Source organism: Tubulanus polymorphus, chromosome 10 (assembly GCF_964204645.1).
Source record: "Tubulanus polymorphus chromosome 10, tnTubPoly1.2, whole genome shotgun sequence".
In the NCBI taxonomy this organism is placed as follows: domain Eukaryota; kingdom Metazoa; phylum Nemertea; class Palaeonemertea; order Tubulaniformes; family Tubulanidae; genus Tubulanus; species Tubulanus polymorphus.
The window spans coordinates 11172822-11198100 of record NC_134034.1 but is presented as its reverse complement, the minus strand read 5'-3'; the positions used below and the strand labels follow the sequence as shown (position 1 = coordinate 11198100).

The following is a 25279-nucleotide window of genomic DNA, read 5'->3' as shown; positions in this document are numbered from 1 at the left end:
TGGCACGCGAGGTTTCTGACGCCGGCAAGCGAGGATTTTATCAATTCAATTCAATCACTAGTCTAACTCTGGCACGCGAGGTGTCTGACGCCGGCAAGCGAGGACTTATCAATTCAATTCAATCACTAGTCTAACTCTGGCACGCGAGGTTTCTGACGCCGGCAAGCGAGGATTTATCAATTCAATTCAATCACTAGTCTAACCCTGGCACGCGAGGTTTCGACATTGCCCACATTGTTGTGTCAAGATGGCGGCCACGAAGAAAAGCCGGCAACAAAATCAAAACCAATCGAAAACTGGAGCAAATAAAAATGGCCGAGTGGTGACAAGAACGAGGGACAACCGGAAAAACCAGCAGCAGCAGGGTGATAAATCAGTTTGGGGGTCGCTGTTCGGAGGGTCAGGCCTGACCCCTGGATATCTCGTATTGATTGCCGCTATCGGTAAGTGACTTAAATTCAATTTCTCTTTATTGAACAAACTTTGAAATTCTTTGTGAATTCGTAGTCACTAACATGTAGCATGCTGGCGGGGCATAGCAGAGGACCAAAACTTAGGAGTCCAATTTCACCCTAAATAGAGCCTGTGTGAAGTCCTTTGGCGTTAGGGCCAACCAACAAAATTCAGTGGTCCTGGGACCTGGTCCTGGGCCTTGATCCTTGAATTATGAATGCAGATTGTGGCCAATGAATCAAATATGTCCTATTGGGCTGGAGTAAATCTAGAGGACAGTGGTAGATTGCTTCAGGAATTTATTAGGCCTATGAAAGAAAGGACGCAAAATGTATTTGCATTTCAAATTAGAGCTAATTTCAAGATTTTAGAAACCACTTTTGGACCAAAATCTTTATTGTGGAACAGAGCCGGTATCAGTCTGTGAGATGTGAATACTGATTTATATGTCTATTTGCAAATTATCAAGAAATGTTTTTGAAAAGTTGTGATACGATGCATTTTATGGGTATAGAAGAGGAAATTTTTCCCAACAAGGCAGCTCTCAATCGGGAATCTGCTCTGCAGCAATCTTGTAATTGAAGGTTTTTTAACGCTACTGTTAGATTGACGCGATGTTGATTTGAAAAGTGAAAGAAAAGAAATTGAGAATTTTTGTAGTTTGAAAAATTGTTAGAAATTAACTAAGAAATGACTATGACATGGAAGATATGAAAATCTTCATTTATTTAGTGAAAATCTTACTCTGTATTGATATTAAGTATAACTGCTGTGATGGAGAAAGCTGGATTTTTATGTATCTATTGTGAAGTAGTGATTTGAGACCCACATGTGTTTCATGGTACAAACACCGAGAGAGTTGACAGCTGTTCTCATTGTGCAGCTGTCAGTCTCATCTACCACAGTCTATAGATACCATATATAATACATGTACGTTTCAACTTTTGCTCGATAAACTACGATTTTGGAAAGATGGAAGACCGGGCCCAGTTTCATGAAAAATTTTAATTCCCTAAGACCGGGCCCAATTTTGTGAAAAGTTTAATTCCCTAAGACCGGGCCCAGTTTCATGAAAAAGTTTAATTCCTTTAGACTGGGCCCAGTTTCATGAAAAAGTTTAATTTCTTTAGACCGGGCCCAGTTTCATGAAAAAGTGTAATTCCTTTAGACTGGGCCCAGTTTCATGAAAAGGTTTAATTCCCTAAGACCGGGCCCAGTTTCATGAAAAAGTGTAATTCCTTTAGACTGGGCCCAGTTTCATGAAAAAGTTTAATTCCCTAAGACCTGGCCCAGTTTCATCAAAAAGTCCACTAAAAATTTGAGTTAAACATTTTCATGAAACTCAACTCGCTTTGTGTCTATTTCAATGAAACACGCCCTCAAAAACTTCAACAATGAATAATTACAAATTTATTCATGTTTTTTTTTCAGCCGTGCTCTGCGGTTTCTTCCACTAGTAAGTTTTTATTTTCTCACATTTCTCGCACGTTATTAGAAAGTGGCATCATGTCCTTACAGTTTTGTGCTATTAAGATATCACTCCATAAACGCTTGTACTGATTGAAATTCATTGAATTGATCTGATACAACTCATTAATTGATTAGCAAAAACTCGCAGTCTTTGAACCATTTATTCTGACGGTTTTTTTTTTCTTGAAGTTTCGACTTTTTTTCTTGAAGTTTTGACTAAACTTCAACATCAGGGAACAAACAAGATCGCGTTAGTTTCCATAGACAAGTGGCGGTCCAATATCAATAGTAGATAAAACCCACAATAAAAAGAAAAAACTATCTTGTAGCTTAACGTTTCAACTGAATTCTATGAGCCATTTGCAAAAACAGTTTTTGAAAATGGCTCAACTCAATTCTATGAGCCATTTTCAAAAACAGTTTTTGAAAATGGCTCATAGTTATGAGTTAAAACGTTAAGTTACAAGATTTGTTTTTTCTTTTTATTGTGGGTTTTATCTACTAAGATCGTGTTATTCTCATTTCTCTGATGATGAGGTCTAAACAAAATTTTGAAACTGTCAGATTAGAATAAATCAATACCCAGTAAGTCATACTGTTACTAGTCGACTTTAAACCACAGTAACTGGATGGCGTTTAATTATTTTGAGTGATTATTGGATTCGAACTGGAGATACGAACTGCAATTACTAGTTTATTTGATTCAAAATGTGCACCTGCGATGATATTCAGCCAGCTGCGATGATATTTAACCAGCTGCGATATACTCAAAACCTAATCGAACCGACTATTGATTCACGGTTAACTGATACAATATTGTTGTAAACGCTGACGATGTTTACGAAATGAAAATGAAAACCTATTGAATCGCATTGAGTTGATAGTTAATGTAGACAAACAATACAATTCAACAACCCATCGCTTGATAACATATACCAATTCAAGGCGTGCTCACGCGTCACCCCCAGTTGCAATAATTAACCCCGTGCTAAAAATTGGCTTTGGTCTGGACCAAATTTGGCCCAACCCATTTGGCACCCGTGTGAATAGTTGTTCCGGGCCAAGAAACGCTCGTGTGATCGCGGCTTAAAACTCTCACTTCAGACCAGAGACCAATTAAAACTCTCACTTTTTTCAATCCGTAGTTGTTTTTTAATTGTTTTTTTTTTTATAAAATAATTGTTGTTTTTGCGCGTAATTTTTCAGTCAACACATTTCCTACATGTTTGAAAGCGATCGGCATTTTTCACATTTGTCTAGTCTCGAGCGTGAGTTCACGTTTAGAACTGAAATGGTACGTCATTTATTAATATAGTCTTAAAAACCAGGGGAATATTCGTCATTTTCTCTGACTGGGTGGAAGGAAACTGGTAATTTTGAAACGCTGATGTTTATTCTATTTTCAGGGATTATATTACTCGTATTATAAAACTATTATCGAAGCCGAGTCATTATTTGAAGGATTGCATTCAGTGATGAGAGACAACATCACTGAATATCCGGCTGTTATAAATACTTTAAAACGATTCAACTTATACCCGGAGGTAAGACTGGGTTTATAGAAACCCCTGAGGTAAGCCTGGGTTACTAAAAACCCCCGAGGTAAACCCTGGTTTGTAGAACCATCCGAGGTAAGCCCGGGTTTGTCAAACCTCTTGAGGTAAGCCTGGGTTTATAGAACCCCCTGTGAGGTAAGCCTGGGTTTGTAGAACCCCCTGTGAGGTAAGCCTGGGTTTGTAGAACCCCCTGTGAGGTAAGCCCGGATTTGTGGTACCTCCTGAGGTAAGCCCGGGTTTGTAGAATCCCCGAGGTAAGCCTGGGTTCAAAGAACTGAGAACCACTCATGTAAGCCCGGGTTCTAAGAACCATTCTTGTAAGTCGGGTTCAAAGAACCATTCTTGTAAGTCGGGTTCAAAGAACCATTCTTGTAAGCCCGGGTTCAAAGAACCATTCTTGTAAGCCTGGGTTCAAAGAGCCACTGCGGTAAAACTGGCTCCGATATTCTTTCAGTACTTCTGACTGAAAATGTTTATGATTCTATTTTTTTTCTTTTTTTAGGTCGTTCTCGGGATTGGTTTTCGTATTTATGATTCGATCACCGGTTCGCTGGGAATCAAAACGAAAGAATGTTTCACGGTGAATCGAGGAGGGAATCTACCACCGGTTCAAAGTTGCGAGGGTTCGTACTTTTCAAAAAGTTTTTCTATTTAGAAAAAATGAACACAGTTACAAATTCCTCATTTGTTTCACCTTGATTATGTTGCTAACAGATACATGATTTTTCAAAAAGTCCCAAATTTGTTACGTCGACACCCCCCCCCCTGATTCTTAGACCCTGGATCCGCCGCTTGTTTTTACCGCGGTAATTAAAAGATTTGAATTGACTTTTTTTTAAACTGCAGGTTTCGGTGATCCGGCGTATTTTTACGTGGATAACGTATTTTTCGTAAACGGCGTTGGAGTCTCCGTTTTATTCCTGTTAGCCGTGCATATAAGGTAAAAAAAACAAAAACAAAAAACGAAGACTCAACAATTGTCGGCAGTTTTTGCGCAATTCGCAACCTGTTTTTTCTCATTTCAGCGGAAGTTTATTCGGGGGTCTGTTGTCCGTTGTCTGTTTTTTCTACAATCACGGAGAAGTGAGTACCGATGGCCACCTCCGTAAATCACCCTATGACGTCATCAAATTACCTACCAGCGTTTCGATCTATAGACGCTTCCATTAAAGATGCGTGGTGCCATAAATCCCCCTATGACATCATCAATTTGATCTATAATGCTTCCAGAAAAGATCTCCATACATCCCCTTTTGACGTCATCAAATTGAGCTAAAGAACCTTCCAGAAAAGATGGTTGCCTCCATAAATCCCCCCCATGACATCACTTAGAACCTCTATAGACTATCACAGAAGTTAACGATGGCTGTCTCCATACGTCCCCCTATGAGATCATCAAATTAACCTACCATTGTCCCGAACAAGATGGCTGCCACCATAAATCCCCGTATGACATCAGTTACTGATAACGCAAGTTGAATGAATTTTCCAGGCTACCCGCGTCCAGTGGACACCGCCGCTGCGAGAGAGTTTCGCCTACCCATTCCTACTCATACAGTTATTAGTAGTTACTCATGTTTTAAAGTAAGTTTCGCTGAAATCCACTTCATTTTCACCGTGCAGTAAAACGCTTCATTCGTATACGGAAATCTGTTCTGTTTTTTCTCGTAGAATTTCCCGTCCGAATTACAAGCACAGCGTCCTAATAGCGATAGCGACAGTTTCATTCATGTTGCCCTGGCAGGTGAGTATTCGATACCTACTCTCCTCATCTTCACCCGTCAAGGAATTCGAACCCATTATGCTTAAGCTGTTCGCCGAACCCCTTGACCTCACGAGTCGTTGGAGTCGTTACTAGCCGACCAGAATCCGGTCGTACCAATCACAGCGCTTGTAACAAACGACTTTAGGCTTCTATTGGTTTTCCCGTTAAATGGACCAATCAGCGAACGTTTTACTGAACAAGGAAGTATTTCGCAAATCGATATATGACGTCATGCGCAACAGCGCCAGTAATGAAATCACGCTTCGTGAGGCCAGGGGGCTGGTGGAAAAGATTTCGGGAGTGATACCAGACCCCTGGCAAGCGAGGATGACCTTCCTCAGTGGTGTCATCTATTTTCTTTTTAATTCTCCATCCGTCTGCTGTTGCGATATTTTCAGTTTGCTCAGTTCGCGTTGTTGACTCAGAGTTTGGCCGTGTTCGCCGTTTACGCCTTGCGTTTCATAGGATCGCGTAAAATTAAGATCATCCTGATCGGTCAATCTGTGAGTACAAACTCGTTTCGATCGTAAAATCGATAAATTCCGAGAGTTTCTCTGAGTCTGATAAATGGTTTCTGAATTTCAGATGGGTTTAGTCGTGAGTTATTTGTTGCTGTTCGGTAATGAGATGCTTCTCACCTCATTTTTCTTCTCGGCTCTAGTCACTATTCACGTAAGTTCTGAATAATTACGCAATAATCGTCAGGCTCCAGGCCGTATTTCATGTAGTCCGGAATACATTAGTGAGATTGAAAACAGCTCTACGATGACGTGCTATCGTCGCGCAGTTCTCTTGTGCCGTTTTGAAAGATACGATGGCGATTTTTTTCATGTCACTTTTTCCACCGACGACTAATCAGACACCAGTCTGCAACGCAGGATCAACTTTACTTATATACTCGTTAATATCGTTCAAATGCCTGGAAATTGTATGAAAATGCGCAGCGATTTCTAAATTTTCCAGACCCTTGATTTGACTTGACGCTCGCTCTGCGTGGATTCTTGCCCCTTTTAATTGTACGCCCTTTTCAACTGTACGCCCTTTACATTTCTTTGTGCTCCCGTCGAAGTCAGCCCCTGGATCCGCCTGTTGCTTGCTCTAGACTACGTTCACTATTAATACCTAATTTGTGTCTATTTCAGTTGATTGTTTACTTGGAACCATTCATAGAAAAACTCAAACACATTCTCTTAATTTGGGTTCGTACGGAAAACTTGTACCGCGAAACTGTCCATATTTTCAAATACACGTGGAAGTATGTGGCGTTGTATTCTGAAACTCTATTCTAGGTTGCTCAAGGTGTTCTGCTACTTACCGGTTTAGTGGGAGTCAAATTCTTGATATCGAAATTACTTCGCGTTGCTGATGACGTAAGTTGAAGAAGATAAAAACGCAGAGCTGCTGCAAACTGTTCCTGATTTTCAGTATTTGTTACAACTATTATGTAGAGAAATACTGATTTGATTCGTTTGATACATACAGAAATATGAAACATGTTACTGAGGGGGTTACTGTTGATTACTGATAAATTTGAACAGAAATATGAAAGATGTTAGCGAGGGTCTTACTGTTGATTAATGATTACTTTGCACAGAAATATGAAACATGTTACTGAGGGTGTTACTGTTGATTACTGATTAATTTGAACAGAAATATGAAAGATGTTACTGAGGGTCTTACTGTTGATTAATGATTACTTTGCACAGAAATATGAAACATGTTACTGAGGGTGTTACTGTTGATTACTGATAAATTTGAACAGAAATATGAAAGATGTTACTGAGGGTCTTACTGTTGATTAATGATTACTTTGCACAGAAATATGAAACATGTTACTGAGGGTGTTACTGTTGATTACTGATTAATTTGAACAGAAATATGAAAGATGTTACTGAGGGTCTTACTGTTGATTAATGATTACTTTGCACAGAAATATGAAACATGTTACTGAGGGTGTTACTGTTGATTACTGATTAATTTGAACAGAAATATGAAAGATGTTACTGAGGATCTTACTGTTGATTACTGATTAATTTGAAAAGAAATATGAAAGATGTTACTGAGGGTCTTACTGTTGATTACTGATTAATTTGAACAGAAATATGAAAGATGTTACTGAGGGTCTTACTGTTGATTACTGATTAATTTGAACAGAAATATGAAAGATGTTACTGAGGGTCTTACTGTTGATTACTAATTAATTTGAACAGAAATATGAAAGATGTTACTGAGGGTCTTACTGTTGATTAACTGATTAATTTGAACAGAAATATGAAACATGTTACTGAGGGTCTTACTGTTGATTACTGATTAATTTGAACATTTTCATATTTCATTGAAATGTTTCGAAAGAATTTGGTGTCACTGATGGCACTTTTCAGAGGTTGGCACCCTGACATATCGAAAAGCGGAATTTCTTTGTTTCACGACCAATATATCTATATTCTAGGCTCATATCGCTGATATTTTGCGCAGTAAATTCTCGACGTATAAAAACTTCCACACGATGTTGTACACGTGCGCCGTTGAATTCGACTTTCTAGGAAAAGAACCGTTCGTCAAACTGAGTCAGACATTGGTGCTACCGGCCTGCGTTGTCGGGGTGTTAGCCGCTTTATTCACTGTAAGTACCGATACGGGTATACGTCGGCCCTGAATATCCATTGAGCCGGTTTTATGGACTGGTATTGACTTTAACTCTGGGGGGCTGACTAACCTTCCTGCTTAATATCAATGCCAGTTTATAAAACTGGACCCCGAAGTTTGTTCTCTTATTTATTCTGCTTTGAATCGGTTTGACCTCGATGAGAAGTGTCTCTGAAAATGGTTTTTGAATTTTTTTGGCTTTAGATGTTGATGAATGAATATCGAAAATCTGCAGCTGAACAAGCTACTGATAGTCATAAAACAACGAATAATAACATCGAAAGGTAAATTTGTGTGAAGTTGTTTGTTGACTCAGTTCCACAGTCCAGGAGCTGTTTCCACAGTTCAGGATCCAGTTCCGCAGATCAGGAGCCAGTTCCACAGTTCGGAATTTAGGTCCACAATTCTGGATTCAGTTCCGCAGTTCTGAACCTAGTTCTATTGTTCAGGAGCTAGTTCAACAGTTCTGAACCCAGTTCCGCATTTATAGACTCAGTTCCACAGTTCTGGAGCTAGTTTCAAGTTTTGAAACCAGTTCCACAGTTCTGAACCTAGTTCTACTGTTCTGAACCCAGTTCCGCATTTATAGACTCAGTTCCACAGTTCTGGAGCTAGTTTCAAGTTTTGAAACCAGTTCCACAGTTCTGAACCTAGTTCTACTGTTTTGAACCCAGTTCCGCATTTATAGACTCAGTTCCACAGTTCTGGAGCTAGTTTCACGTTTTGAAACCAGTTCCACAGTTCTGAACCTAGTTCTACTGTTCTGAACGCAGTTCCACGGTTCAAGACCCAGTCCCCTGTTCTGCAGTTGTCATTTGAGTTTAATTTCCAATATTTAATGCTAGATTCAACTCGACTGTAAAACCAGGACCAGAAACTTGAGTCTAATTCGGTATTATGGGTTAAAAGTGGCGTGAAATTGATTTTCCTAATCGCATATACTTTCAGTGAGTATCGATCTAAACAGCACAGTGAAGTTCTATACCATATAATCCAGTTAGCTGCCTACTCAATCATGGCTGTGTTAATCATGCGTTTGAAACTGTTTTGGACGCCACATTTATGTTTATTAGCGTCGTTGCTCGCGTCGGACAAGGTACGGGATAAATTTTCATTCCATTTCTTAGAATTATTCGGTCGTTTCAACTAGAATAGGCGTCTACCTATTCCGGAATAGTATAAACTGTAAACCCGATAGAAGCCGCCGGTAGAGTTTGGCAGGTTTCGATTGGTTTCTACCAATTCTGGAATTCTGGCGCATATAGACCAGAATACGCTCTACCTATTCCTGAATAGTATAATCTGTAAACCTGATAGAAGCGGCTGGTAGAGAGTTTGTAATCTGTGACCTGATAGAAGCGGCCGGTAGAGAGTTTGTATTCTGTAAAGCCGATAGAAGCGGCCGGTAGAGAGTTTGTAATCAGTAAACCTGATAGAAGCGGCCGGTAGAGAGTTTGTAATCTGTAAACCTGATAGAAGCGTCCGGTAGAGAGTTTGTAATCTGTAAACCTGATAGAAGCGGCCGGTAGAGAGTTTGTAATCTGTAAACCCGATAGAAGCGGCTGGTAGAGAGTTTGTAATCTGTAAACCTGATAGAAGCGGCCGGTAGAGAGTTTGTAATCTGTAAACCTGATAGAAGCGGCCGGTAGAGAGATTGTAATCTGTAAACCTGATAGAAGCGGCCGGTAGAGAGTTTGTAATCTGTTAACCTGATAGAAGCGGCCGGTAGAGAGTTTGTAATCTGTAAACCTGATAGAAGCGGCCGGTAGAGAGTTTGTAATCTGTAAACCTGATAGAAGCGGCCGGTAGAGAGTTTGTAATCTGTAAACCTGATAGAAGCGGCCGGTAGAGAGTTTGTAATCTATAAACCTGATAGAAGCGGCCGGTAGAGAGTTTGTAATCTATAAACCTGATAGAAGCGGCCGGTAGAGAGTTTGTAATCTGTAAACCTGATAGAAGCGGCCGGTAGAGAGTTTGTAATCTGTAAACCTGATAGAAGCGGCCGGTAGAGAGTTTGTAATCTGTAAACCTGATAGAAGCGGCCGGTAGAGAGTTTGTAATCTGTAAACCTGATAGAAGCGGCCGGTAGAGAGTTTGTAATCTGTAAACCTGATAGAAGCGGCCGGTAGAGAGTTTGTAATCTATAAACCTGATAGAAGCGGCCGGTAGAGAGTTTGTAATCTGTAAACCTGATAGAAGCGGCCGGTAGAGAGTTTGTAATCTGTAAACCTGATAGAAGCGGCCGGTAGAGAGTTTGTCATTTGGAATTAATATTCCTAAACTGAAATACATTCAATCGTGACCTATCCTGCATTATCATAATAAATTTATAATGTTTGTTTTACAGTTTTTCCCTTATAAGGAACGCGTTCACCATCTGGGCGTGTTAGGATTACTGTTAGCGGGGATGAGTGTAATCGGCTACAGTAATCTGAAACATGAATGGAGCATACAAGGTGAATTCAGCAACGCCGCGATGGAAGAGATGATCGAATGGGTCAATTCATCAACTCATAAAAGTACGTGTGCGCTTCATAGATGTCTTACTATCTGAAAATCTTTCAGAAAGAAACTTCTGACATCATCGATTGTGAGATTGTTTGTGACGATTCTTCAGAATTGCTGAGCTCTCGACCCCCCATGATTGATAGTTTGAATCCTGAAAGTGTCAGAGGTTCTTTCTGTGGTTCTTCTCAGAGCTCTACACCCCCGACAATTGATAGTTTGAATCCTGACGGTGACAGAGTTTCTTTCTGTAGTTCTTCTCTGAGCTCTCCAACTCCAACAATTGGTAGTTTGAATCCTGAAAGTGTCAGAGGTTCTTTCTGTGGTTCTTCTCAGAGCTCTACACCCCTGACAATTGATAGTTTGAATCCTGACGGTGACAGAGTTTCTTTCTGTAGTTCTTCTCTGAGCTCTCCAACCCAGACAATAGGTAGTTTGAATCCTGACGTTGATACTTTCTATAGTTGAGTTACTTTCTATAGTTCTCCGAGCTCTCCATCCCCATAATTGACAGTTTGAATCCAGATAGTGACAGAGTTACTTTCTGCAGTTCTTTTTAGACAAAGTTTTTCAGCAGTATGTGTGTACACAATGTATTTGATGTATTTTAGATGCTGTATTTGGCGGCCCGATGCCGACGATGGCGACGATCAAACTATGCACGGGACGTCCTATAGTAAATCACCCGCATTATGAAGACGTTGGACTCAGGTATTAACTCCATTTACAAACGGCATTCGCTTAGACTTTAGAACCAGCTGATACCATGATTATTATCATTATTATCATAAACGTTTTCATCTTAAATTCTTCGCAAAACGGGCCATTTTTTCAGAGCGAGGACGAAAAAGGTTTATTCGATGTACAGTCGTAAACCGCGGAGGGAAGTTTGGCAGAATTATCGAGATTTACAAGTCGATTACGTCATCTTAGAGAACAGTTGGTGTTACAGATCATCGGGGTGAGTGTTGTTCGAAATCTGGGGGTCCTCGAGATCTTATACTTCAACAGTTGATCAGCTCCGGCCTCGATTGTCTTCATCTTTTACACTCTACAACTTGGAAACTGCTTATATCTGGGAATCACCCGTGAGAATATGCTAGGAGCCATTTTCAAAAAAAAGTTTTTTTAAAATACGTCTGCTGAAACGTCAAAACCTGACTTAGTTTTACTTCGAGTTGTGAGTTTTACTGAATTCTTAACCGAGTTAATGTTGTTTGTGTTTGTTCGCGTTTGCAGGGCCGGTTGCGCAATGCCCGAAATCTGGGACATCGAGGACGAGGAAAATCGCGGGAATCGCGCCGTCTGCAAAGATTTAAACAACAAACCGTCGCCGGAATTCAAATCAGTTTTCAAAAATAACGTCTATCACATCATGCAAGTAGAAGCGAACGCGCATTGATTGACAGACGGCAGAAGGATCAGTGTGGAAGAGTGTCGGATCTGATTGTTAACGAGGTTTGGCAGATGAGACTTGTTTAACTCTAGATGAGTTGATGTCAAATACAGAGTTTGTAAAATAGTAGACTTGTGTCTTACTGCGAAACGGTGTCGAATACTGAGTGAAATACTGTACGTCCTGTCTGTTACTGCAGTCAAATTGAGACAGTTGAAATTGCTAGTAAGTTGGTAGAATTCTTCCCCGAGTGACAGTAAACTCGGGTTTACCAGATGTTTGCAGAAATCTATGATGATCTTATTAAACTAATGCTGCTGAGGGAGTGCCCTGCCGCCTGGGGTCAGTTAACAGGTCCTAATCTATGGGTCTTTGTAGTTTTAACCCTTTCAGTGCTGACTTATTAATACCCTATAGTGCTGGAGATAATTTGAATATTTCTAAAAATTCCACCCTAGTGTGTTGAATAACGGGAATACCACTATAGTGCGTCTACACCGCGGCGCGGTGTATCGTTAGTGGTTTGCCATCTTTCAATAGAGATGATTAGTAATTACTAATTAAATCAATACACCGCAGTGCGGTGTACTAGCAAAATCAATCACTGATTCGTACACCGCACTGCAGTGTAGACGCACTGAAAGGGTTAACTGGGTCTTGAGCTGTTTAGAAGTTGATGTACTTAAATATGGTGGAGGGTGCGATCTTTTTTGTGGTTGATTCGCAGAATCTGCTGTTCTGGAATCCGTTTGATGGTTTGAACTTTTATGTATTGATGAATGTTTATGTATTGATGATTACAAAAGAATTATTTACAAGTTTAACAATTAATTTGTTGGTGTTTCTGTTTATTGTCTTGTGGAAGTTGTTGTTTCAGAACGGATGGAGTGAGTAAATTTGGCCCAGTTTCACACAGTTGTAACGTCCAAAAGTGTCTTCAAGTAGTTTTGGCTATAGAACTAAGATCGGGTCTTGGACTAGTGGTCTTGCTAACCCCACATGCCACAGGGACTTGTCACAATTGATAGTGAATGAATAAAACCAATATCAATGACCAGGTCCACTATCCCTGTATAATATAAAAAACAAGGGTGGCAACAAATTTTCAATCTGACAATGACTTCTCCACTTCAATCGACTGTAATTCCAAAAATTCTCAACCGATTCACATGAAATAAGCTTTAATACAACCTAGAAGACTTTCTGCTTCCAACGAGCCTTTAACCACCACTCTAGGACAATTATCTCACAACGAAATCACCGTTTTTTGACGAGAGATAGCTCAAATTGGAGGTGTACCGATTCTATGGTGGACAGCAAAATGGTCGTATTTTTCACTTCAAACGATGATTTCTATGTGAAATCTTAGAGATAACCCCAACAAACCATACATTTTTTAAAACTACGCGGTCATACCTGTACGCTTATCTCATTTATTTGTATAATCCACGCGATGGGTGAGCTCGCAAGCTCAAAATCGAACAAATATACGAAAAAGTCACCTCGCACTATCGCGCTGGCGGCCATTAATCACGTGACGTGCAGGTTCGGGCTATGTTAATAAAACCGCGACAAGTCTACGTCTGTAGACTTGAAAAAAGGAAATGTTTGCTAATAATACCACCCCTCAGACGAATGTTGCACTATATTTTCATAATACGGATATTTTATTAATTAACAGAACTTTTGATAAATTTTGTAATGTTTTTCGAAATCTCTAAGCCAATCAATGCGCGTGAAATATTTAGCCCGTTACTACGATATCACGTGATTAATGGCCGCCCAGTTGATGACAAGTTGAACGCCGTGTTCGTCCTCATTTTCGATTTTGAGCTTGTGAGCTCACCCATCGCGTGGATTATACAAATAAATGAGATAAGCGTACAGGTATGACCGCGTAGTTTTAAAAAATGTATGGTTTGTTGGGGTTTTCTCTAAGATCTCACATAGAAATCATCGTTTGAATTGAAAAAAACGACCATTTTGCTGTCCACCATAGAATCGGTACACCTCCATTTTGAGCTATCTCTCGTCAAAAAAAGGTGATTTCGTTGTGAGATAATTGTCGGAGAGTGGTGGTTGTAGGCTCGTTCGAAGCAGAAAGTCTTCTAGGTTGTATTAAAGCTTATTTCATGTGAATCGGTTGAGAATTTTTGGAATTACAGTCGATTGAAGTGGATAAGTCATTGTCAGATTGAAAATTTGTTGCCACCCTTGTTATTTTATTATACAGTTGCAGGGATACTGGTACCCCCATCATTGGTCTCATCCATTATCAGTCGTGACAAGTCCCTGTGCCACATGCAGCTATGGTTAAGTTTGAATTACTCAATGGCAAAGTTTTATCTCAAAAGAGTTAAATTCCGACGGGGCCACGGTTGATTGTGGGTATTGAATATAATATTGGTTCAATCAACCACTCGTTCGGGCAGTGTGGTTTTATCGGGGCTCGAACCCGATGAACAATTCAACGGCGGTAGTTTCTCGTCGGTATTTAGCGCGATGCTGACAGGTGGCAGCACCGGTCGACTGTAATGGTGATTTGTGGAGAACAAAAAGATGTGTAAAAAATTTCCGTCTCGACGTTAAAAATTCAGCTGTACGAATTGTAAAATGTGGCCGACTGGTTGTAATTGAATTGACGACGAGGAAAGCTACAACTCAGATGGATATGGAGGTAATTCATTCCTTTCTTCTCGAATCAACGCTAAATTTCAAGCCAAAAAACCACTAAATAAAAAACCACTCACACTCCGCCACACGACGAGAAGTCCACGGAAGAAAATAGCCAAAATGAAAGGAAGCCAACATTTTTATTAAAGTCAACACACACAAGAAGGTCCCATTCTGCCATTTGATTATGTCTTCATTTAGATAAAAAATCCTGGTCACTTTTTGACTGAGTTTGACAGCATCATCATCATCACCCAGGCCATACTCAAGTCTGCTCAAAAGAGTTATAGCCTCTAAGAGTTAGGCCAAAGAGATGAGTTAGTTAGGCCGCTTTTTAGCCGTAGACAAGTTTGAAGCATTGCCAGTTTATCAATATGAAACAGACAACATTGATGGAGCTGTAAATGATGTTATTCCATTCTGATTGGCTGATGATCGCACTGATTACGTATGCATATTATAAAAGGATGCAGAAGAGAGTTTGGTAGAGGGTTTGAGAAACGGAGCTGAAAATTCGGGCGTTTTATTTGGCGGTTGTACTCACCCTACTCGCTTACATTATTACTACCAACATTATGAACTCAACTCTTCATCTCTTACCCTACCTATACCCCTGCCGGAAAATAGCTGGTGGTATCGCTCATCCCTCCACCCCCGGCGTACAATATGTTCAACTTGCCTCTGAATTTCATCGCAAAAATATTTTAGACGATTTTCAAATAATTTTTCAGAATCCCGTTATTAGCCTCGATCCGAAGCTCGTCGCTAAGAAACGTCGCCATAGCAACGATGAAGTATCAGTGATACTATCCGGTGATGTTCAGTCTCCGAAAGCATCGGTTGTTATCAACCCGGCTTCCACTGTCGCCATGGAGATAGACGGCCAGAAATCTAGTTCAAACGGCGCTGAATACGTAATCGTGACTTCACAGGTACGAGTATCGCCCCCAGGTGGCGATAGCTGAATCATAGATTGAAAATTAGCATCTTCTTATTCAAATTGAAATCTATTTTGTATTTTTCAGATGGTTCCGGATTGTGTCTCATCGCCTTCAATTCAAAACTCGATCAACCAATCAGAAGTGCTAAAAATACCAGGTAATTATAGCGACGCCTGGTGGGTCCTCACTTGCCACAAGTGGAATTCTCTATTGCTGCAGAAGTTGAGGCGAATTTATCACGTCAAATCAAATTTGATTTAAGTAAAATCGTTATTATCTTGTCATAATTAAATTTGATCTAATTTTTTAATTTAACATGGTATCAAATTCAAATCTATTTGTCAAATCATCTAATCACCCCCGTAGGTGATTTGATACAATTTGAAGATGTTAGACTCACAAATTGTTTTCGAAAAACAGTGATATAAATGTCAAAACTGAAAAAGAAACCTGAAACTCATTATTAGGAAAAAATATTTTAAAAAGTGGGACAGTATTTTCTTGTCAGCCGTTTGGAACAAGGCGTCAAATTCATCCTGTTGTGCAAATCTTATTTGATTAGATTACAGGCGACTAGCAAATTATGATTAGGAAAATCGAATCTGATTTGACAAGATAAATTCGCCTTTGATTTCACTCTGCTCACTAGCGACACCTGGTGGATCCTCACTAGTAGTTGATGTCCTACTGCATCACCTGGTGGATCCTCACTTGCCATAAGTGGAATCTATTGCTGCAGTAGTTGATTTGCTACAGCACACTAGCGACACCTGGTGGATCCTCACTACCCATAAGTGGAATCTATTGCTGCAGTAGTTGATTTGCTACAGCACACTAGCGACACCTGGTGGATCCTCACTACCCATAAGTGGAATCTATTGCTGCAGTAGTTGATTTGCTACAGCACACTAGCGACACCCGGTGGATCCTCACTACATGCCATAGTTACCTCTAGGAATATCAGTGGTTAATTGAGATCTCTAAATTGATTTCGCTATTTTTCAGATTCGAATGATCTAGATAAATACATCCCGGTCGAGGAACCCGGCAAACCGGTTCAGTGCAGTTTCTGCAACCGCGAGTTCACGAAGGTCAAGTTCCTGAAATTGCACATCAAAACGCACGCGTCCGACCGCTACACGTGTCAATACTGCGGTCGTGTATTCACCCACAACGGCGGCTATCAGCGCCACCTATTGACGCACACCGCGCGTAAATCGTTTGAGTGTTCGTCGTGCGGCGCTTCGTTCAGCGACAACGAGGGTCTGCAGAAGCATTTATTCGAGAAACATTGCTGCGGCGTCGCCGTGACAACGGCGACGTCGACGATGCCGTCGAAGACTCCGACGCAGTCGCCGCCGGCGAGATTCCGCTGCGGGGTTTGCGCGACGGAGTTCGCGTCGCGCGTCGACCTGCACCGACACGTGAAATCGAGTCACGATACGTCGACGGTGTCGGCGCGTCCGCACCAGTGTAACGTCTGCTCGTCGACGTTCATCAACCGCGGCAACCTGACCGCGCACATGAAAGTACACGGCGGCGAGCGTCCGTACGTGTGCGGTTGCGGCAAGGGATTCGGGAATCTCGGATTGTTGAAGATTCACGCGAAGACTCACCGAGGTGATTCGTCTGTTGACGTGCAGACAGGCGGAGTATCCGTGGCGACGACGTGTAGTTTCAGTTGTTTGTATTGTAAGACGGTTTTCGCGAGCGAGGACCTGCTTCACGAGCATGTCAAAACGCATCACGTCGCCGAACAGAAGGCCATCACCGCGGCGACGACGGCGGCCATGTTGAACGCGGAATTCCCGTCCGACGGCGATCTGACCGTTCCGGTGGCGCCGCCTACGACCTCCACGCAACGACCGATCAGTATTGTGCTTCCGCCCGGTTCCCACGGTAACCCGGACGCGATGCACCTCGTTGTCAGCGGTAGTGAGGTACTGAGCACGTGCGGAGGAGGAGGAAACGAGGGTCTGGTCGTCATGAGCGGAGCCGGGGGGAGCTCGGCGACGTTTCACGACGGAAAACTCGTCATCGTCGCGTCGGCCGCCGGTCACGGTACAGCGCCCCCTGGTGTCAACGATAATCGTAACCACGAGACTCTGCAACACGTTGAATCGGTGATCAATTCGGTAATCGAGGCTGATCGCCATGGCGACGATGACGACAGCAGGAATATCGGTACGGACGTGGCGCTGCAGTCGGAGTTCACGGCATCGCCGATCATGTTAGATGTATCACCGGTAGGTGGCGCCACCACGTCTGTCTCGGAATCGTTCTCGACCGCGACGGCCGGAGATATCCCATCGTTAGTTCATGTTCTGTCCGTCGACGAGGATGCGTCGCTGCCACCTGGTGGCGGTAATGCTGCACTGCTGTTGCCACCTGGCAGTGGCGGTAAAGAGGAGGAAGAAAACGATGAAATTCGCGGAGCCGTTTCGGCGCTGATTTCGCAACAGGACGACGACATCGCGAATAACGGTGAATCGGTAGCTACCATGGTTCCTATAGGGGGCGTTATTGTTAACGACGCCGAAACACGATCTATGACGATATCGCCGCAGACAATAGATGGCACCACGGGTCCGGGCAATGGTGATCAGACGATTAACGCGTCTGCTGCTACGTCGAATTCCGGCGATTGTGAATTCATTCCGCAACCGCAAATAATGGGTGGCTCTGTCGAGCGATACGGAGACGAGGATAATGAACTAACCCCTGCCGCCTCTGAGGAACAGTTGTTGATCACGGCTGTTTGTTCCGTAACGGAGTCCGGTAACTGAAGTTTAGTTATTCCGCTCGTTGAACGGCTGAATATTGAGTTGATTTCGGCTCCAAAAACGCGGAAAAAAATGATCCAACGAAAATGTCTGAGATTGCAATTTGATTGCAATGTGATTTGTTCTTAACCCTTTCAGTGCTGACTAATCAATACCATATAGTGCTGGAGATAATTTGAAAATTTTAAAAAATTCCACCCCAGTGTGTTGAATAACGGGCATACCGCTATAGTGCGTCTACACCGCGGCGCGGTGTATCGTTAGTTACTAATATTTCACCATGATCATAAGTTACTGCCATCTTTCAAAAGAGATAAAAACTAATAACATCAATACGCCGCGATGTTGTGTACTGGCAAAGTTCATCACTAATTTATACACCGCACTGCGGTGCAGACGCGCCTAAAAGGTTACCGGTGACTTTGTTTCGTGAATGTCTATTATCTCGCTTATGTCTATTGATACTTAACAATGTAGGAAAGCTTCAGCCCCTTACATAATCGGTTGCCTTCCTGAAAAAAAAATCATTGCAATATAACGTTTATTTCTTTGTTTTGTTTGCCTGCATTTTCATGTTGAATTTCACCCGGTGTCTGGTATCGGATTAAAACGATATTTGAAATGGATACGAATCTAGCCGCTGGTTTTATCGCCCCGGTTTTTTTTTGGTGGATGGGTTGTTATGAATGAATGAATGAATTTATTTTCTCAAGTATGTGAACATGGGTATAAAAATTTTCTTCGATTACTACATGTTAATTGAAAATTTACATATTTGAGGAGGACATCCCCGAGCCGTAAGAGCCGTAAGAGCTCTGTACCCGACGGGGGGATGCCCTCGGAGTAGACTTCGTTAAAAGTTGTTAAGTTGCTTTGAAAAGTTGTTAAAGTAGACTTAAAGTAAGTAGACAAGTCATTGTATAACTTGATACAAAAGTCTAAAATCCACCAATCGAAAGAGAAAAGGGGAAACTAGAAACCTTCTTTCAAAACTTTTAAAAGAAGTACATAGTTATTAGCAATGTTAGGTTTATCATTGAGAAAAACCCACAATATCAATTTAAGCAACTGTTATTGGTTTTTTTTCCTTTTTGAAAATGATTTTTTTTTTTTTCAAATAAACTCGGAAGATGGGTGGAAAAATCCGAAATAATAACAGTTGCTCGAATTGATATCGTGGGTTTCTCTCAATACGGTATTCATCACGACTGGAAACAACTCAACTATTTACAACGGTGTTTAAGTGAAATTTACTCTGATGATGCAGTTTAGAAACTGAAATCCTGAAACTGTTAGACGATTAACTAATAGGTTGAATATTTCGTCAATTGCAGAATTGGGCTACATCGAAAAACTTTGGGATCCGATTCCACAGTTTGAGTTAAAATTAGTTCATTTTAGTCGTGGGTTTTGGAACTTGTGAATTTCTTTTTCCAGGCCCTTGAAAAGTGATGGAAATTTTGTTTGTTTTTTTTTCACTCTCTATGGGTATGGAAAATCAGAAAATGGTCTCAAAATAAATTTGTCCATCTTATTTTAGGCTATATGCCTAAATGTCTTGCTATACAATTCATATAACAAACTTTATGAAAACACATTGTCAATAGTATCACTATTGGCACTTGCAGTGTTTGCTTTGACTGGGCCTTTATTGCCTGTTTTAAGCCTAGCACACATCGACACTGCGATTGGAGACAACTAGTTGCAAGGCAGTTTTCGGCGCATGAGAGGAACTGGCTGGATACGATCAGTTGCTTGAATGTGTCGATGTGAGCGAGCTTACGATTGGTAAGCGTCGATCTATCTCCAGTTCCAGCCAGTTGCCCATGTTCTACTTTTGAGCAATTGGTTGTACTCAATCGCAGTCATATCCGTCGATGTGCGCGCTCTGGATCTCGACGATCGACACGCGCCATGCAGTTGCTGCAACTGACCGGTTGTAACTAGATTTCGATGTGCGCGGGGTAATCGTTAGGTAGCAACTAGTTGTCTCCAATCGCAGTGTCGATGTGCGCTAGGCTTTAGGTTAGGGATGTGTAACTTAGGGTAAAGAAATTTTATTGTCTGGGTACAGACAAGTTATGGAAATGAAATTGGAATACCCGCAACAACCCTGTTTTGAATGAGTCAAATCTTAACTCACAACTATGAACTGGATCCTGGGTGTTAGAAATCATATCTGCAAAAATCTTCGTTCAGAGTCGGATCGACCGAGTCGAATACAACCCTTCCATGACCGTGTTCTATAAGTCAGGATCCAGTTCCACGGGGTTATCAGTTTACTCGATGTTACAAAGATTCATAGCTAGTCTCCCATAAGTGCTTAAAAGTGCTTTCGAAAAAAAAAATATTTAGAAAGGGCTTTAGAAAGTGTACTTAATTTTCACACAAATTTCAAAATGCTTCCAAAGCGCTTACTTTTGACTTTCGGTATCCCAAATTTTTTTCCGACCATAGATTCAAAGATTCACATTGTAGATAAGAACGCTGGCTTTCTCGCGAGTGTCTCTGCTGGCTGTCTTGCAAAAGTGCTTAAAAAGTGCTTACTTGGTACATTTCCTATCGAAAAAGTGCCTTTATGACTTATCCCACAGCCTCAACTCAACACTTTGAACCTGTTGTATTAAGTTTAAACTGATTTCAACTCGGTAAACTAAAACTATCTCGCAAAACTGTGGAACTGGATCCGGCGTATCTTGTGACGGGGATTTCGTCACCTGTATTTTGTGTAAATATGTTTAATGACATTTTATTTCGGCATTTACTTCATACATTATCGCAATAATCAATAATAATAATCAATAATCGTCGAATCGTGCATGAGCTGCCACCTAGTGGCGAATATTTACGTGATTATACTCGTACGTAGCGAAACGCGTAAATAGTAGAATTCGTCGACGTTTTTATATCCGATTTTTAGAAAAATATCAATTGTTGAAAATGTGGCGTTATCGTTGCCAAGCAACACTATTGTTTTTACGATCATGACATGTTGTGAAGATGTAATAAATTTTTTTCCGGTTTTTTTTTTCTTCTAATTATTGGGAGCGGTTTTTCATTCTCTGAATGAATGTGTAAGATATATGTGCATGTTATTTTACTGGGGTAATGATATTGAAAATGATCCTCCTCGGGCTGGTTGTACAGTCATGACTAAGATGATTGATTGGTTGTAGAACCGAAGTGAGCTTAGAATGTTCATAAGATCTTAGATTGGCTACAGAACCAAAATTAGCCTAGACTGGTCATAAGTTGTTAGATTGACCGTAGAGCCAAAAATGAGTTTAGACTGGTCTTAAGTTGTTAGATTGGCTACAGAACCAAAATGAGCTAAGACTGGTCATAAGTTGTTAGATTGACCGTAGAGCCAAAAATGAGTTTAGACTGGTCTTAAGTTGTTAGATTGGATATAGAACTAAAGTTGGATTGGCTATAGTACTAAGTTGGTCTTTGACTGGTGTTAAGTTGTTAGATTGGCTATAGAACTAAAATGAGCTAAGACTGGTCATAAGTTGTTAGAATGACCGTAGAGCCAAAATAAGCTTAGACTGGTCTTAAGTTGTTAGATTGACCGTAGCGCCAAAAATGAGTTTAGACTGGTCTTACGTTGTTAGATTGGATATAGAACTAAATTTGGCTTGGCTATAGTACTAAGTTGGTCTTGGACTGGTGTTAAGTTGTTAGATTGGCTGTAGAACTAAAATGATCTTAGACTGGTCTTAAGTCTGAGCCCTGATTATGCAACTAGCCTCGGGTTCTCGGATCCATGGTTCTCAGTTGAGATTTGACACTGGGTCATTCTGACGTAGAGTTAGTTCATTTTCAATGAGTTAAATGTAAACTCTGGAACTGAGTCCTGGATCAGGGGTCTTCAAATGCTGATGGATCATTGGAGGCAAACAGTCATTTATTTGCGCATCCTCGCTTGCCAGGGTTTGATCGCCTCTCGCCGAAGGTAAAGCCCGTCTGCCGCGGCCAGGGTTTTCGCGTCTGGCGAGAGGCAATCAAACCCTGGCAAGCGAGGATGCTATTTGCCACAAAGCAATAAGTTTAGTTTTAGGAATACAAACGGTTTTAATTGTTGTAATTGCTAATAATCAACGACGTATTTACATTTAATGTGCTTATGCTGCTGCAGTTTTAGGAGGATGTGACTTCATCATCAATTTCTGTTTGTGCATGTTTTCATATCAATTCTATTTTGAAATCGACTTTTCGTTTTCTTCTTCTGAAATTTCGTTTTAAAAAAACAAGAGAGAGAGAGAGAGAGAGATTTTTTATCATCATTGGATGAAGGTTTTTAATACAAAAAAAGATTTATGGGACATGAAAAATATAAATTGCTGATAATATAATATATGCATCTGAATATATATATAGATATATATATACAATGCTAATACGAAATTTTAGTGTTGTTTTCGTTTTATTTTTGAGGGGTTTTGATTATTTTCGAGAGGTTTTGATTTGATCATTGCAAGCAGAGGCAAATCCAGAAGCCCAAGGACGGTTTATCACAATACATCATGAAGGGGTCGCTCTGCACTGAAATCCACCAATTATCCTCGTTGACAAAATGAAAAATGGCACTCAGAAAATTTTATATCCTTCTGGCTACGCCCCTGGCAAGGAGAAAACGGATTTGTTGAGACGTTTGAAATTTGAGTCTTCGACCAGGGAAGTGTGATGAGATCATCACACTTCCCTGCTTCGACGAAACACCGCCCGGTGTCGGATGTGCGCGGCTCGTCGCCGAGCGTGAGAAGAAATGTGGGTTTCGACCCTCGCTCCATAAGTTGCGACCGGCCGAACCCGTCCGTGAACGAATACGCATCACAATGGCGTCCCTAACGACCATCGCAAAAGCGTTGAATTAGTGGCAAATTCCACCAGTTTTGACGCCTTTAAAAACTGTAATCATCCATATATGGGGGTTCGTTTAAAAGACGGGTTGAAGGTGAATTGTTAAAATGTCGAAGCAGTCGAAAACGTCGACGTATACGGGTCGGGGAGGGCCGCGGAAAATAGCGGCGGCCGATCGCGGCGGAGTCGTCAGATTCAAATGCGGTTTTACGAACACGATATTGGACGTGTTGCGCGGTCGCGGTTGGCAGGAAGTTCCCAGCGACAGCAGCGGCGGCGGCAGCGACTGGGATATCTACTGGTGCGATGTCATCTGGATGAAAGAATACTTCGACCATTCGTACTTGGAAGAGCACATGAAACTTTGCCACTTTCGCAATCACTACGAATTGACGCGTAAAAATCTGATGGTGAAAAACCTGAAGCGAATGCGCAAACAAATCGAACGCGAGCACGGAAAGGTCGAGGCGCAGAAATGCGATTTTTTCCCGACGACATTCGAAGTTCCGTCCGAATATCATATTTTCGTCGAAGAATTCAAAAAGAAGCCCGGACAAATTTGGATTATGAAACCGGTCGCCAAGGCGCAGGGTAAAGGGATATTCTTGTTCCGCAAATTGAAGGATATAATCGACTGGAAGAAAGGCGAGACGTTCAGTCAGCCGAGCGATCCGAATAACCCGGGTCCGGAGACGTACGTCGTACAGCGTTATATCGACGATCCGTATCTGATCGGCGGTCGAAAATTCGACCTTCGCGTTTACGTCCTGGTTACGTCGTACGTACCGCTTCGCGCGTGGCTTTACCGCGGCGGATTCGCGCGATTCTCCAACACGCGATTCTCGCTCGATTCGATCGACGACAACTACGTGCACTTGACGAACGTCGCCATTCAGAAAACGGCGCCCGACTACGATCCGGAGAAAGGTTGTAAGTGGTCGGTGCGACAACTACGCGGTTACCTCACGGCGCATCACGGCGTCGAAGCCGTCGAACGGTGTTTCCGCGCGATCGACGATATATTCGTCAAAAGTCTGCAAAGCGTTCAAAAAACGATGATCAACGACAAGCATTGTTTCGAGCTCTACGGTTACGATATTCTGCTCAATCGCGGTTTGAAGCCGTGGTTGATCGAGGTTAATGCGTCGCCGTCGCTGACCGCCAGCAGCAAGGAGGACTACGACCTGAAATACGGTCTCCTAGACGACGTGATGAACGTCATCGACATGGAAGGTCGATTGACGGGTAAAGAGAGACGCGTCGGTGGGTTCGATATGATTTGGGACGACGGCCCGGTGATGTTTAACGAAGGGGGCATCGACACGTTGAGTAACCCGGCGTTTTTGACGAATTCGTTCCTCGGTTGTTGGAACGATCGTAAATTACAGTTGAAACGTTTGTATAAAAGTTTGCAGCTGCAAGCGACGAAAAAAGCGGCAGCGGCTGCAGCAGTTACCGCGGCGACAGCAGCTGCTGGATCTTAACACCCGGACAGAGAGCGAATTTGCAGGGGTGGATCCGAGGGGAGGGTGCAGGGGAAGCACCCCCTAAAAATGTCAAGTTACCCTGAAATTATGCGGGAAAACGAAAAACATTAAATTGATTCCAAAAAAGTTCAGATTCATTTAAGCTTCTCTCCGTAATTCAAAAAAAAAAACCTGAAAATGCTTTCTGATGAAATTTCTTTGGGGTGCCCATTTAATTTATACGCCCTATTAAGGGGTGCACTCCTCTCTGAATCAGACCCTGGATCCACCCCATATTCGGGAGGTGTAGGCTGCGTTAATTGTTATAGCGTGTAATTTGAAATTTGAAAGATTATATATTTCATTTTAATCATAAAGCACCTTGTTATTTCATCTGAAGTTCAAACCATTGATTTACCATGATTAAATTATTTATTTATTAATAAAATTATATTGAGTAATTTTTTGTTGTTTTTTTTTTCTTTTATCCCTGGTACCTACAATAGCACCAGGAGGAGGAGAGGAATTTTGTGTTTTAATGAACACTTGATTAGGCAGGTTTCTTCCGGTTTAGGAACTCTCTGCCACTTCTTTATTAGGTTCATAGATAGACTACCGGTAAATGCATTCTGGAATAAGTAGAGCATAGTCTGTTGAAACAAATGCGCCAGAAGAGAATTACAATTCCATCTTACACAGTTTAGACTATTCCGGAATAAGGAAAGAGTGTTTTCTGGTCAAAAACAACACCAGAGATCGATT

General features: G+C 41.6%; 2 protein-coding genes across 2 annotated transcripts; both read left to right on the top strand.

Moving 5' to 3' along the window:
- The first annotated feature begins 247 nt into the window (after positions 1 to 247).
- Positions 248 to 12602, top strand: LOC141911604 (protein C-mannosyl-transferase DPY19L1-like). Its single transcript, XM_074802590.1, has 20 exons — positions 248 to 443; positions 1885 to 1909; positions 3130 to 3217; positions 3330 to 3467; positions 3982 to 4102; positions 4326 to 4419; positions 4505 to 4562; positions 4972 to 5063; positions 5151 to 5223; positions 5643 to 5747; positions 5830 to 5916; positions 6387 to 6443; positions 6534 to 6614; positions 7694 to 7867; positions 8095 to 8174; positions 8839 to 8986; positions 10238 to 10409; positions 11007 to 11106; positions 11231 to 11356; positions 11635 to 12602. The coding sequence occupies exons 1-20, from the start codon at positions 248 to 250 to the stop codon at positions 11795 to 11797; spliced, it is 2178 nt and encodes a 725-aa protein (XP_074658691.1). The 3' UTR covers positions 11798 to 12602.
- Positions 12603 to 23036: 10434 nt separating this feature from the next.
- LOC141911941 (putative tubulin polyglutamylase TTLL9) lies at positions 23037 to 24930 on the top strand. Its single transcript, XM_074803061.1, has one exon. It carries the CDS (start codon positions 23159 to 23161, stop codon positions 24533 to 24535), a length of 1377 nt encoding a protein of 458 aa, XP_074659162.1. The 5' UTR covers positions 23037 to 23158; the 3' UTR covers positions 24536 to 24930.
- The last annotated feature ends 349 nt before the right edge of the window (positions 24931 to 25279 follow it).